Source organism: Haematobia irritans, chromosome 1 (genome assembly GCF_050003625.1).
Source record: "Haematobia irritans isolate KBUSLIRL chromosome 1, ASM5000362v1, whole genome shotgun sequence".
Lineage (NCBI taxonomy): Eukaryota > Metazoa > Arthropoda > Insecta > Diptera > Muscidae > Haematobia > Haematobia irritans.
The window spans coordinates 55,872,034-55,886,045 of record NC_134397.1 but is presented as its reverse complement, the minus strand read 5'-3'; the positions used below and the strand labels follow the sequence as shown (position 1 = coordinate 55,886,045).

General features: G+C 34.1%; 3 protein-coding genes across 4 annotated transcripts; 2 read left to right on the top strand and 1 right to left on the bottom strand.

The window, feature by feature from the left end:
• Nucleotides 1–625: 625 nt before the first annotated feature.
• On the top strand, nucleotides 626–2,849 carry Smyd5 (SET and MYND domain containing, class 5). The gene is made up of 6 exons (XM_075290402.1): nucleotides 626–785; nucleotides 847–1,223; nucleotides 1,286–1,523; nucleotides 1,577–1,754; nucleotides 1,828–2,042; nucleotides 2,501–2,849. The coding sequence occupies exons 1-6, from the start codon at nucleotides 642–644 to the stop codon at nucleotides 2,636–2,638; spliced, it is 1,290 nt and encodes a 429-aa protein (XP_075146517.1). The 5' UTR covers nucleotides 626–641; the 3' UTR covers nucleotides 2,639–2,849.
• On the bottom strand, nucleotides 2,752–3,950 carry Ddrgk1 (DDRGK domain containing 1). The gene is made up of 2 exons (XM_075290404.1): nucleotides 3,758–3,950; nucleotides 2,752–3,691 (listed from the first exon to the last, which is right to left on the bottom strand). Exons 1-2 carry the CDS (start codon nucleotides 3,846–3,848, stop codon nucleotides 2,901–2,903), a joined length of 882 nt encoding a protein of 293 aa, XP_075146519.1. The 5' UTR covers nucleotides 3,849–3,950; the 3' UTR covers nucleotides 2,752–2,900.
• A 942-nt stretch (nucleotides 3,951–4,892) lies between these two features.
• eca (transmembrane p24 trafficking protein eclair) lies at nucleotides 4,893–6,079 on the top strand. 2 transcript variants are annotated; one of them, XM_075290401.1, is made up of 3 exons: nucleotides 4,893–5,128; nucleotides 5,195–5,759; nucleotides 5,814–6,079. In XM_075290401.1, the coding sequence occupies exons 1-2, from the start codon at nucleotides 4,996–4,998 to the stop codon at nucleotides 5,710–5,712; spliced, it is 651 nt and encodes a 216-aa protein (XP_075146516.1). In that variant the 5' UTR covers nucleotides 4,893–4,995; the 3' UTR covers nucleotides 5,713–5,759; nucleotides 5,814–6,079. The 2 variants fall into 2 exon arrangements, with proteins under 2 accessions (XP_075146516.1, XP_075146515.1); XM_075290400.1 differs by having other exon boundaries at nucleotides 5,195–6,079.
• Nucleotides 6,080–14,012: the final 7,933 nt, after the last annotated feature.

Here is a 14,012-nt window from a genome sequence, read left to right as displayed (position 1 = left end):
CATGGAACTACAATGGTCTAAGTGAACAATAATAAAATTCAATAATTGCTGTCCTCCTCTACAACCTAACCTAACCTAAAGTCAAATGGTATTGCAAATGGATCATATCAGACTACATTTTGACTTTCGAATTCTTTTGGAAGATCCACGGATCAGGCGATTTGATATATGACGTTAGTATCTGCCCTCTAACAACCATGCAAAAATTGGTCCATATATAACCCATACAAGCCGATCCTCTGATTTTACTTGCAGAACATCTTGGAGCAGCAAATTTCAACCGATAAAAATGATTAATGTATCTTATTGGGGAACAATACATTGTTTCTTTACTTAAGAAGATTATCATCTTTTTGAAATACTTACTTTTTTGAAATATCTCCCTTTTTTTGAAATATACCCAATCTCTTACAAAATCCCGATTTAAAGTATAGGAAAGTGATAAATTAAAAAAAAATCTATAGCATTACTTACCCGACAATTCCTGGATGTTGAGAAATTAATGCACTATTCGCTCGAGTCGATGCGAACGGAAATTTCTTGAACAAGCAGTTTACTGTTTAATTTACAGTACCCAGACGTATCACCATATGGTATTTTATCAAGGTTGTATAATACTGGCTCAAATGTAGTACAAAATTATGCATCACTGTCAAGCACATGCTGACACACCAACAAAATCAAAACAACGTTTTCCCATAGAATTCTATCTTTCAACTTCGAACCATTTGAGTTGTAACACTAGGATAATGTATTCTTTTGAAATTAAAGATATACCAGGAAAGGTATGTAACAACTCTTAAATGAAATGCATGATTCCTTGAATTAATTTAAATGAATAAATAGGGCCGTTCTATGGTGGCAACTAAACTATTTAATGCTGGGGATACCATCTTTGAAGAAGAACCATTTGTTTCCTGCCAATTTTCATGGAATGCTGCATATGGCTATTCTTGTTGCGATCATTGTATGAGACCCCTGGAGACATTAACAGAAAATGTTAGACGACTTGCTAGTAAACCAGCTTTGGTTGTTCCCCTAACGGAGCATGATCCTACAAAACAATGGCTTGAACAATTTACTGTTTGCCCGAATTGTAAGATACGTTACTGTTCTGAGGACTGCCGAATTGAGGCATTGAAAAAATATCACCGGGTCGCTTGTATGGGTAATTACAGACAAGATGATTCACATCCTATTAACAAATTGAATGAAATATGGAAGTGAGTAGATGCTCTTAAATTAAATACATGATTCGTCATTAGCCTTTCATATTTATATTTAGGAAAATGCATTATCCCCCAGAGACAGCTACCATTATGCTTTTGGTTCGCTTAATGGCTATGTACCAACAATCTTCAAATAAAGCCGAGTTTATGGAATCTTTACAATCATTCCAATCGCTAATAATAAATAAAGAACAACAAATTCATCACAAAATGTTGGGTGAAAATTTCGAAGAACAATTGGAACAGTTATACACAGCCTTCTGTGAAGCTTTCCAGGGTGAAGAATTCCAAGTGGTAAGTGATTAGTCGAAAATATGTATATATTTTGAGTCATCTCCTTATTCTAGTTCACTACACCACAAGCATTCAAAAGCTTAATGGGCTTGGTTGGAACAAATAGTCAAGGTGTAGCTACTAGCGTATTAGCGGAATGGGTCAAAAAAGTATCAGATTTACCTATGTCGGAATCGGATAAAACCAAATTGGATGAATACATTGATGATTTATACGATAAAGTAGGGGAATGTGAGTGAATTATAATATATAAGCGAATAAATCATTTAGAAAATTTACTATTGTTACTTTATTTTTTTTATAGTTGCTGGCGAATTCTTAAATAACGAAGGTTCCGGTTTATATTTATTGCAAAGTAAGATAAATCATAGTTGCATACCAAACGCCCAATCAACTTTCCCTTATTCCAATGATATTGTGGTATTAAAGGCTACCAAAGCCATACAACCTGGGGAAGAAATATGCATTTCATATCTGGATGAATGCCAACTTGAACGTAGCAGACACTCGAGACAAAAGGTATGTTAGAACAAAAAAAATCAGATCAATACATTAGGGATATAAAATAGTTTATTTCCTCCACCATAGGATGGTGTTAATAAGTATGACATACCCTTTTTTAAGACATCAATATATTGGGTCCTAACATCCACAAACGTATATCGGAGATGGTCGGGACGTGCCACTGCTCTTTGGATGTTTTAATGATCCAAGTGCATGGCCATTGGCCAATTAAGTTCAAACAAACCTCCCGTTCTGACTTATCGAGCTCCTATCTCTAACTTTAGCTTATTTCTGACCCCAAACTGATTTGTCTTACTTAGTTTCAATTTTTTTTTTACACATATTAAGGTTTTCTTCAGCAGGGTCTTATGAATTAAAATAATTGGTGTTGTGAATACTCTTCTCTCCAATCGAACCCTTTGCCACTCCTAAACTTTTTATTGACCCCAAGATTTATTTTCCCCCTTTTACAGATTCTCAAAGAAAACTATATATTCCTATGTCAATGTCCAAAATGTCAAGAACAAATTGGAGATCCAGATGAAACAAGTGAAGATGAGGAAGATGATATGGATATGGATAATGACGACTATGACGACATGGACGATTAACAATACAACTAAATACGATAAAGCTTAGAATTTATTTCGATACACTGAAATAATGTGAATCCCAAACGGTTATGATATAATGTTACTCTTTTTTATGACAATTTGAACATGAATTACTGTTTACCCAATTGTATTTTATTTACAATGTACACTACAGACTTTAAATATTTTTGTAACAATACAATAAAATCAATAATTACAAAAAGAACAATCCTTACAACTACTACATTTTTTACATTGAATTTTGTAGAGGTTTTGTTCTCTAGCTTGTAGTAACGGGTGTCAAATTTATCAAATTATTGCTACTTTCGGCTAATTCTTGTATGGAAACTCTTCCACGCTGCCGTATGAATTTTGCCACAGAAACTAGTTCTTCCTCAGATATATAAATAAATTTGCCACGATCATCAATTACACCTGTTATAGAACCATTTGCTTGTAGCTCTTGTATACGTTCAATTGCTTGTTGTGTCTTTAGTTTAAATTCGGTAGCCAAATCCTCCAAAACAACGACCTTATTGTCTTTAATATACTTAATGAATTCGGCCAATAGGTTTTCTTTTTCTTCATCTCCTTCCTCGAAGCCTTCCTCCTCGATGCTAAATGCTGCCTTCATTTTGAGATATTCTTCATGTTCTTTACGTTCTTGCTCCTCCCGTGCCAGTCGTTCAGCTTCTTCTTTTTTCCTTTCAATTTCGGCTTCTTGATCTTCTTGCTTTTTTCGTTCCTCTTCCTCTTTAGCCTCTTTGGCTTTCTTTTCCTCACGCAATTTCATTTCCTGCTCACGCATTAACCGCTTATGTTCTTTAGCTTCCATTTTTGCCCGTTTCTTTGCTCCCATTTTTTCATCTAAGACCTGCCCTTGTGGTATTTCGCCTTGTTCATTCTCATCATCACTTTCATTTTGTTGGGCTGCATTGTCCTGGGCAGCAGCTGGAGCTGCCACATTTTGTCTCAGACGATTGCGTTGATTTCTTACTATTTGAGCTCTTCTCGGCACTCCTTCTTGGGCCCTCTGTGGAACCCCACGTTGCTGAGGCTGTTTGTTTTCTCCTGCAATATAGCAAAACAGCTAAGTTGGCATGATATTCGCTATGGCTCTTAAAAAACACAACGTACCTTCTGGGGCTTTCTTCTTTTGTAAATAAAGCAAAGTCACGAGAACTACTAAGAGAGCTGTGGCTACACCGATCAATAATACCATTGACATTTTGAAATTAATCAATAGTCGTTCTGTGAAGTTTTTAGTAAAAGTATTAAAAGTGGCCAATGAATGACCATTAGATGGAGACGTCAAATACGTCAACAAAATATTTTGACATTCATCGCATTCACACAGATATGCTGCCCACAGGGTGATTCAGATTTTGTAGCATTAAAACAGTGTTCACAAAATCGTTTCGAGAAAAACTCGACTTTTATCAAATGACAGAAATGTAGATTTTCGCCTTGAAAACAGTCTAAAGCACCACAAATAAATAAATTTATATACGAATTTTTTATATGAAATTTCACATATAAAATCGAATTATTTTCCGGCCTTAGTGTGAATGATTTTTGAAAACACTATACAGAGGAACTGTTTCATGGAAACATTAGAACAACTTGAAATAAATCATTAAGTTGGCATTATCGCGCTAAAATAGCCATACTCAAGGCTACTTTTCTTAACAATTCATTTTAAAGAAAATAAACTTTTCAGTTTTTGCGTTGGATCATTCTCCACCAAGTTATAATATTTACCAAACAATTTAAAATTGTTAATTTTTACAGATTTATTTTTGGTGCTAGCGGTTAAAGGTCAGTACTTTGTTCGCTTTTTGAGTGGAAATTTTTACGGTTACTTTATTAAAAAAGCTCAATACAAAGCAGTAAAATTAACTCAATTGATACGCAATTTCTTGTACCTCTAGATTTCGCTAGACTTTACAGGAATATGTTTGTCTTGATTTATAATTTTGATTATTTCAGGAAGAGTAATCGCGAAAATAAAGTGATTTTCAATTCGAAAACCGAACATAGTACCCACCTTAAAGTGAAATTTTATAACAAGTCTATTGTTTTCAAAATCGAAATATAGTTCAATTTATATTCCTCATGCTTATAATTTACTATAATTTATTCGCCTATGAATTCAAATCAATTCCACACGTATACGCCATAATAAAATCGTTCTACTTCGTTATTTAGAGATCCCCGGCTTATATTAAATACGCTCTCTCAATTCGTTTGCTGTCACTTTGGCAAATTTTTCTTCTTCTAGAATCGTATTTTTCTCATGACGTGTCGAGTGTGTTGATGTAAAATTAATAATTTTATGAAAATACCGAAAACTAGCTGTAATACACATCAGAAATATGTTAAAACAATTAATTGCATTGTTTGTGCTTGTAAGTACATGTAACAGCGTATTTGGCTTGTATTTCCACATTGCCGAAACGGAACGTAAATGTTTTATCGAAGAAGTGCCCGATGAGACGACCGTCATAGGTAAATAGGCCACAAATAAAACCAATCGCTGAATACTTAAAAACTCTGTTTTTGTCTTCGTTACAGTCAACTATAAAGTGGAATTATATGATCCTCGTTCTAATGGTTTCATGCCTTCCTCTCCAGGAATTGGCATGCATGTTGAAGTACGGGATAGTGATGATAAAATTATTCTTTCTCGTGTTTATAGCTCAGAGGGCCGCATATCGTTTACCTCTCACACGCCCGGTGAACATGTGATATGCATGTACTCGAATAGTACTTCCTGGTTCAGTGGTGCTCAATTGCGTGTCCATTTGGACATACAAGTCGGAGAACATGCCATCGATTATGCCAGCGTTGCACAAAAGGAAAAGTTAACAGAACTGCAATTGCGTATTCGCCAATTGTTGGATCAGGTGGATCAAATCACTAAAGAACAAAACTATCAACGCTATCGTGAAGAACGTTTCCGTCAGACCAGTGAAAGCACAAACTCCCGTGTGTTGTGGTGGTCTGTTGCCCAAACAGTTGTCTTGGTGTGCATGGGCTTTTGGCAAATGAGACATTTGAAGAGTTTCTTTGAGGCAAAGAAATTGGTGTAAAAGTCACAAATGGGTTTTTCATGTTTTGGATTGTGTTAAAACAAACAGTAATTAGTAATTTCCATAAACTACAAGATTTTTTTCATATATTCATCTTTTAGTTCCACATATGGGATTCCAAATTGGATACATCTCCCTAACAACAGTACTGAATAAAGCTCTCATTCTCTCATTCAGATTTACGCATCATAAGAAACTATATTCAGTATACAATGCAAAGAAAATTAATTTTTTAATTTTATTTTGAGTAAACCCCAACTGAAATTCACATAGTACATTAGTTTATTGATTTGTGTAATGTGCGATCGAAATTTATAATAACATTTGCCACAATTTTAGTTTAAATAAATGTTTTTTCTAATACGAAGCTTATTTGTTTAATTCTAGTCTTCGATATGAGGAGAAAGCCGATCCAAACTAAACAAATTTATGGTATTTGGAAATGATCAAAATCAATAAAGGAATACACTGTATATGTCACGATAAGGTTTAACAAAATCAAAACGACAAAACGTTTTTTATGCGAATGTTAAAATATGTCAACGTGTTTGGATTGCTAAAAAATGAAAACTAAATAAATCTTTATAAAAGATCTCATTTCTAGGTGGATATTGGTCATCATGATCATGGTGTCCACAGAAGAGCCACTGTGGATTGCATTGCTTGCTTGTATTGAGCAGAAAAGAGATCTAATGCAGCTGATATTTGTGTTCATATCTCCTTTAGAGACTCGTCCATAGTGAAATAGCAAGCACCATCGGTGTTATTAAAACCATTTTCTTACAAAACGCGTAGATATCAAGGTTTGATAAGCTGTACATATTTGCCGGCTATATACTCAATACATGAAAATGGGGAATACCAAATACTAGTTCCGAGAATGCGAGGCGCGACCAATAAATTAAACGTACGTCGAAGAAATCATTAATTGTCAATAAAAAGTTATGCTAGCTGTTCTGTAACTCTGCTCCCATATCCCATACGAATACTTTCATATGTATTTCAAACGAAAGAAATTTGGTTTGGTTTCTTCTATTTCGAATGGTAAAAAATTTTGCTGTCGAGTAGGAGTTGCAAATATTTAAAAATTGAGAAAAAAACCAAATTGATTCTAATTCGGGTGACCGCAACAGAATCCAATGCGTCATCTCCATAGAAGTAAACTAGAACGAATGGCTCACAATTTGGGGAATGCCGAAATGCTTTATAAAGAAAGTAAGACCAATCGAGCACTCTAGGACGGGCACACGCTAGAAAGTCTGCAGTTGGTTAAAAATTGCTGATGTTTTAATATGAACATTAGGTTCTCAAATATCCTTGTCGAATTAGGCTTAGTAATACAATATTCTTAATAAATACGCTAAGTAATTCCAAAAAACTAAAGATTTGGAATTATTACTATTAGAAATATAGGAAAATTTAATGCCCTGAAACCAAAATCAAATTTCTTTCGTTCGATATACAGGAACAGGCGTGGCATTTTTACAAGGGAAATCTTGGTATTTTGGCCATTTTTGCCAAAATCAGAAAACATACATATATAATTTGGCATGTATAGTTACAATTTTAATTCTACTCCCTATGCGAAATTTCACGTAAATCGGATTATAACTCTGATCTCTGTGGTCAAATGAGTGAAAATCGGGGGAAAGTTATATATGGGAGTTATATCTAAATCTGAACCGATTTGGCATGCATATCGAGAACGTTAATTCTACTCCCTACGCAAAGTTTCACATAAATCAGAGTAAAACTGTGGCCTTTGTGGTTATATGAGTGTAATATATATGGGAGCTATATCTAAATCTGAACGAATTTAAATCAAAATTGGAATGCGTATCGAAAATGCAGAAAATTTAAAGCAAATCAGGGCAAAACTTTGGCTTTTGGGGACATATAAGTGCATATCGGGCGAAAGATATATATGGGAGCTATATCTAAATCTGAACCGATTTCAACCAAACTTAGCACAATATAAATTGCACTCCTTGTGCAAAATTTAAAGCAAATCAGGCTGAAATTCTGGCTTCTGGAGCCATATTTGTAGATATCGGGCAAAAGATATAAATACGAGCTATATCCAAAACTGAACCGATTTCTTCCAAAATCAATAGGATTCTATTCTGACCCAAAACACATACTTGTGCCAAATTTTAAGTCGATTGGACTAAAATTGCGACATAGACTTTGGTCACAAAAATATGTTCACGGAAAGACGGACATGGCTAGATCGACTACGGGGCAGGCCCTGAGCAATATTGCCAAAGACACCACCATCTATCTCGTCTCCTTCTGGCTGTTGCAAACATATGCACTAACTTATAATACCCTGTTCCACAGTGTGGTATAAAAAAGGGAAAACAGTGTCGCTTGCTACAACTGAAAACTTATTACTGCTATTTTGACCAATAATGTACATTTTCATCAATTGATTCGAGAAAGCGAACTGTATTTCGAAATATTAAAAAAGGAGCTGTTAATTTATCTTTCAACTTCAAATAAAATAAATGAAATGAATAGAATCCCTTTACTAAAAAAATATATTGACGGTTAAAGTTTATTTTATACGGAAATTCAGATACATCTGAAGCAAGCAAACGATTTTGTTTTTATTACTAAATTTTCCATTTGAGTGTATAAACTATTTTTGAAATATTTTAAAAGCTATTCTACAAAAAATTAACAAACAATGTTAAATTTACTTTATCTTTTTTCTCATTTTTTTGCATACTGTTCTTTTATTATAAATTTCTTTGAGGGCAATCCTATTATTAAATACAAATCTCTAGGTAATGTCATGTGACACAATGGTGTTTTGATGTCCCTCTCGTATCAGCTATAAGAGGCAAACTTTGCCAGACATTACAAAAAGAATATTTTCTTGAGTTATCAGCCTGAAGTCACATGCGAATACAACCGAATTAAAAAAAGGCCAAATCATGCAAAGAAGTAATGATAATCCAGGAATAAAAAAAAAACAAAGCGTGACTTTGGCGACTGATCATCAGTTTCATACATTTGTAAGTTTTATAACGAATGTTGTGCATTATCTCAAGGTAGGTATGTAATAAATTCCCAAGATCTTTTGACAGGGCGCATATTTCGGTTTTCACAATCAGTGGTAAGAAGGTGATTGTGAACAATCTGATGGTTGGAACCTTGAAGTTATAAATAATCGATATATTCCATTTTATTTATTTAATCAACAAACCGAGTCCCATTGGACTCAATACGTTGCTAGATGAAACATTATTTTATGAAATGATTAAAAAATCTCATGTAGGCTATGAAAAAGTAATTTTAGAAATTTTAAATGAAATTGGATTGGTAACTAATGCAAACTTTTTATACCCTTCACCACTACTGTGGTACAGGGTATAATAAGTTTGTGCATTTGTATGTAACGCCAAGAAGGAAAAGTCTGAGACCCATCGTTTAGTAACCGATCGTCTTAGAATTAAATTCTGAGTCGAATTAGCGATGTCCGTCTGTCTGTCTGTCCGTTCTTCTGTTTATGTATTTTTGTGCGCAAAGTACAGGTCGCAGTTTAAGTCCGATCGTCCTCAAATTTGGCATAGCGTCGTTTTTTGGAACAAAGACAATCGCTATTGATTTTGGAAAAAATCGGTTAAGATTTAGATATAGCTCCATATATATATCTTTCCCCCGATATGGACTAATAGAGTCCCAGAAGCCAGAATTTTACCCCAATTTGGTTGAAATTTTGCACTAGGAGTACAATTAGTAGTGTAGTCAAGTGTGCCAAATTTTATTGAAATCGGTTCAGATTTAGATATAGCTCCCATATATAGCTTTCGCCCGATTTACACTCATATGACCACAGAGGCCAATTTTTATCACCGATTTAGTTGAAATTTTGCACAGGGTGCAGAATTAGCATTGTAGCTAATAAAGGGTGATTTGTTAAGAGCTTGATAACTTTTTTAAAAAAAAAAAACGCATAAAATTTGCAAAATCTCATCGGTTCTTTATTTGAAACGTTAGATTGGTCCATGACATTTACTTTTTGAAGATAATTTCATTTAAATGTTGAACGCGGCTGCGTCTTAGGTGGTCCATTCGGAAAGTCCAATTTTGGGCAACTTTTTCGAGCATTTCGGCCGGAATAGCCCGAATTTCTTCGGAAATGTTGTCTTCCAAAGCTGGAATAGTTGCTGGCTTATTTCTGTATACTTTAGACTTGACGTAGCCCCACAAAAAATAGTCTAAAGGCGTCAAATCGCATGATCTTGGTGGCCAACTTACCGGTCCATTTCTTGAGATGAATTGTTCTCCGAAGTTTTCCCTCAAAATGGCCATAGAATCGCGAGCTGTGTGGCATGTAGCGCCATCTTGTTGAAACCACATGTCAACCAAGTTCAGTTCTTCCATTTTTGGCAACAAAAAGTTTGTTAGCATCGAACGATAGCGATCGCCATTCACCGTAACGTTGCGTCCAACAGCATCTTTGAAAAAATACGGTCCAATGATTCCACCAGCGTACAAACCACACCAAACAGTGCATTTTTCGGGATGCATGGGCAGTTCTTGAACGGCTTCTGGTTGCTCTTCACTCCAAATGCGGCAATTTTGCTTATTTACGTAGCCATTCAACCAGAAATGAGCCTCATCGCTGAACAAAATTTGTCGATAAAAAAGCGGATTTTCTGCCAACTTTTCTAGGGCCCATTCACTGAAAATTCGACGTTGTGGCTCGTTAGTAAGTCTATTCATGATGAAATGTCAAAGCATACTGAGCATCTTTCTCTTTGACACCATGTCTGAAATCCCACGTGATCTGTCAAATACTAATGCATGAAAATCCTAACCTCAAAAGAATCACCCTTTAATAATGGCAATTTTAACGGCTAAATTTGAACTTTAATTTATAACCGTCACCAGTCATGTCATTTGTCATGACATAATGGTTAGCATATATCAGTGTAGGTTAAAAATAGTAACAAAATACTTTCCTTCTCTACTTAACATAGATAATGTTCAATGTAATGTTCAAACATGTCTATTACATATAAACATTTCCAGATATTCCCGGTGCACCCAGAAAAAAAGTGCCTTCGGAACTAAAGGAAAAAATGTTTATCAATTTAGTTTAGCCATTTTATTTCCATTAAGTTAAATTTTTGTTTAAAATAATAAAATTTATTTGCTTTAGTAAAAAAAATCCTAAACTGAAAGCAGTTAGGAATAGTTCATTAACTATAATAAGGCATGGAATTTTACTAATACTGTTTTCTTCGTTGGGTATAAGAATTTACTACTGAACAAGAAAATTTTATTCACTGATAACAAAGCATTCGTAAAAATAAACAAAATATGAACTAAAACCAAGTTTCCTCAAATTTAGTAAAATTTCTTATAAAATGATAATTCTGACTTCCTTTATTATAGGAAGCTTATCATACATACGAATAACACTTGGCATAGAATCATTGGCGTAGCTAGGGGGGTGCTGGGGGGGTGCTGGGGGGGGCTATGCCCCCCCCCCAGAATAATCAAAGCTACAGTTGTTTTATATTTTAATTCAAGCTTTGCGATGTGTTTAATCCAATTAAGATTGTGGCAGAGAGAGTATGTTAAGCATATTTTTTAATATTCGTGTCTGTTCTGGTACACACATATACAATTTTCGTGTGGTGTCACACTTAAAAGGTGTTCTGGCCAACACTATACACCGTCATAGACCTGAAAAATGTACACGAACATTTCTTTTGTGTAGGCTTAGTGTACAGCCATCGTATGCAAAGTTAGAAGTTTTTATAACTAATAAATAACAGAATCTGAATCTTTATTATGTTTTTTATAAATATTTGCAAATTTTATTGAGGAAGTCACTTATATATGGCAGAAACCACGATTTTAAAAATCCATCTAAAATTTGAACCGAAATTTCCTCTGATTGGTGTATAAATTTTGGGGTTGTTTTAATCAGCTGATTTTCAGTGTGTTCGAAAGTATAATGTTGCCACAATTTTTAAAAGTTAAAAAAAAAAAAGTTTTAAGCAAAATTATCTTTCATTTTTGTGAATACTAGCCGCTTTCCTAAACAAATCAAAGGTCTTTTTGAAAATATAAGGTAATTAAATTATAACTTTTACAAAATCAATGGGCTAAGAAAAGTGAATTTTACCAAATTTATTGCATGAAAAATATGGCATCTTCAATTCTGCAAAGTGTTCTTGGTGCACAAATCACTGAACAATTAAAAAAAACTAACGCCGCCATTATCTTTCTGCACATGGAGGCCGCCACGATAGAAAATTTGTTTGAAATATTATTGTAAATATTTAAGCTATACAAATGAGAAAAAACCTTAACAGAATAGTTAATTATGCTCACTATAATTAAATTTCCTTTAATGTATGGATGTTAAAAACTGTTTGACCAAAACCAAAATAAAAACTTCTCCGCCGTCAAAAACAAAAAAGAGAACGACCCGGCGATCGTTTGTTCATGAGTAACATTGAGGAGGGATAGAAAAAAACAAATCAAAACAGATTTGAAGCATCACGCAATTGTCGCCTTCTTATTTGTTCTTGATAAATTGCTCTTGTCCTTACATTATTCACTGCTAACAAAAATCCGGCAGGCATTTTATGGCTTTGAATTACGCACTTACTTTTAATTTTTTATGTTTATACCGGCAAAATATGTTTTGTTTATAATTTCTGTCTGCAAATAATATGGCTTGCAGAAAAAATCAGCTGCCACATTTTTCGATTAGAAGTCCGAAAAAAGTGTTCACACGTGTGACTCAGAACAACTAACTTTGTGTGTGGTGTGTAGAAAGTGTATAGTGTGGTGCACAATGCGGTGTGAGCCAGAACAGGTATGATTGATATTTACATTACAACTAAAAACACGTAATAAAAACACTAAAAGGAAACTTGAGACGCACATTTTCAAAAATAGTCAATTTATAACTACGTTCATTAAAATCATAAATCGTCACATGCCCAATTTACCATCTAAAATCGTCAAAATCACGAAAAATCCACAGAGTTGGTACCGCTGCTCTCGACAGTTGCTTCGTTGTATTCTGTTCTCAGAGAATTTTTAAAAACTAATCGAAGATAGACGTTTTATAATATTCAATTTATTTTTTGCCTTTTATTTAATTTTTTATTCTTAGTATTTTTTATACACGATGAATATGTTAAGTTTATGTTGTGCTTTATGAATTCTAGTCCTGTTTTAAAACACACATTTTAAATAAAATTTAAAATTCATATGTTTGTTGTCTTGAATTAAAAATAAATTACAAACAATATTTTTCAAACACATACTTAAAGCAATGCTTTTATTTTTTGTTATATTAAATAATGGTAAGTTGCTATTTGATTATTTATAGCGGTGTCGTGGAACCGGCTCCCACACACAATAAAATATTTTTTGTCTTCAACCATGAAATTAATTATACCCTTCACCACTACTGTGGTACAGGGTATAATAAGTTTGTGCATTTGTATATAACGCCAAGAAATAGTGGTTATAGACCCATCTTTTAGTATACCGATCGGGTAAGAATTAAAATCTGAGTCGATTTAGCGATGTCCGTCTGTCTGTCTGTCTGTCCGTCCGTCTGTATATGTAATTTTGTGCACAAAGTACAGCTCGCAATTTAAGTCCGATCGTCCTCAAATTTGGCATAGGGCCGTTTCTTGAGACAGAGACAATTGCTATTGGTTTTGGAAAAAATCGGTTCAGATTTAGATATAGCTGTCATATATAATTATCTACGATGTGGTCATAGTTAGCGTGTTTATCAACCGATTTTCTTGAAATACCGTACATCCAAATATTTAATGAATCTCGCAAATCTTCCAAAATATCACCCAAATCGGTTCAGATTTAGATATAGCTACCATATATATCTTTCGTCCGATTTAGACTCATATGACCACAGAGCCCAAAGTTTACTACCGATCTTCATGAAATTTTGCACAGAGGGTAGAATTGGCATTCTACCAATGCTTGGTACACTTGATTAAAATCGGTTCAAATTTAGATATAGCTCCCATATATATCTTTCGTCCGATTTGAACTTATATGGCCACAAAAGCCAGAGATTTGCCGTGATTTGCTTCAAATTTTGCACAAGGGGTACGTTTAATAGTATCGTTAAGTGTGTCAAATTTTGTTAAAATCGGTTCAGATTTAGATATAGCTCCCATATATATCTCCCGTCCGATTTGCACTCATATGACCAGGGGGGCCAAAGTTATACTCCCATTTACCTGAAATTTCGCATAGATAGCAGAATTATTATTCTAACTATACAT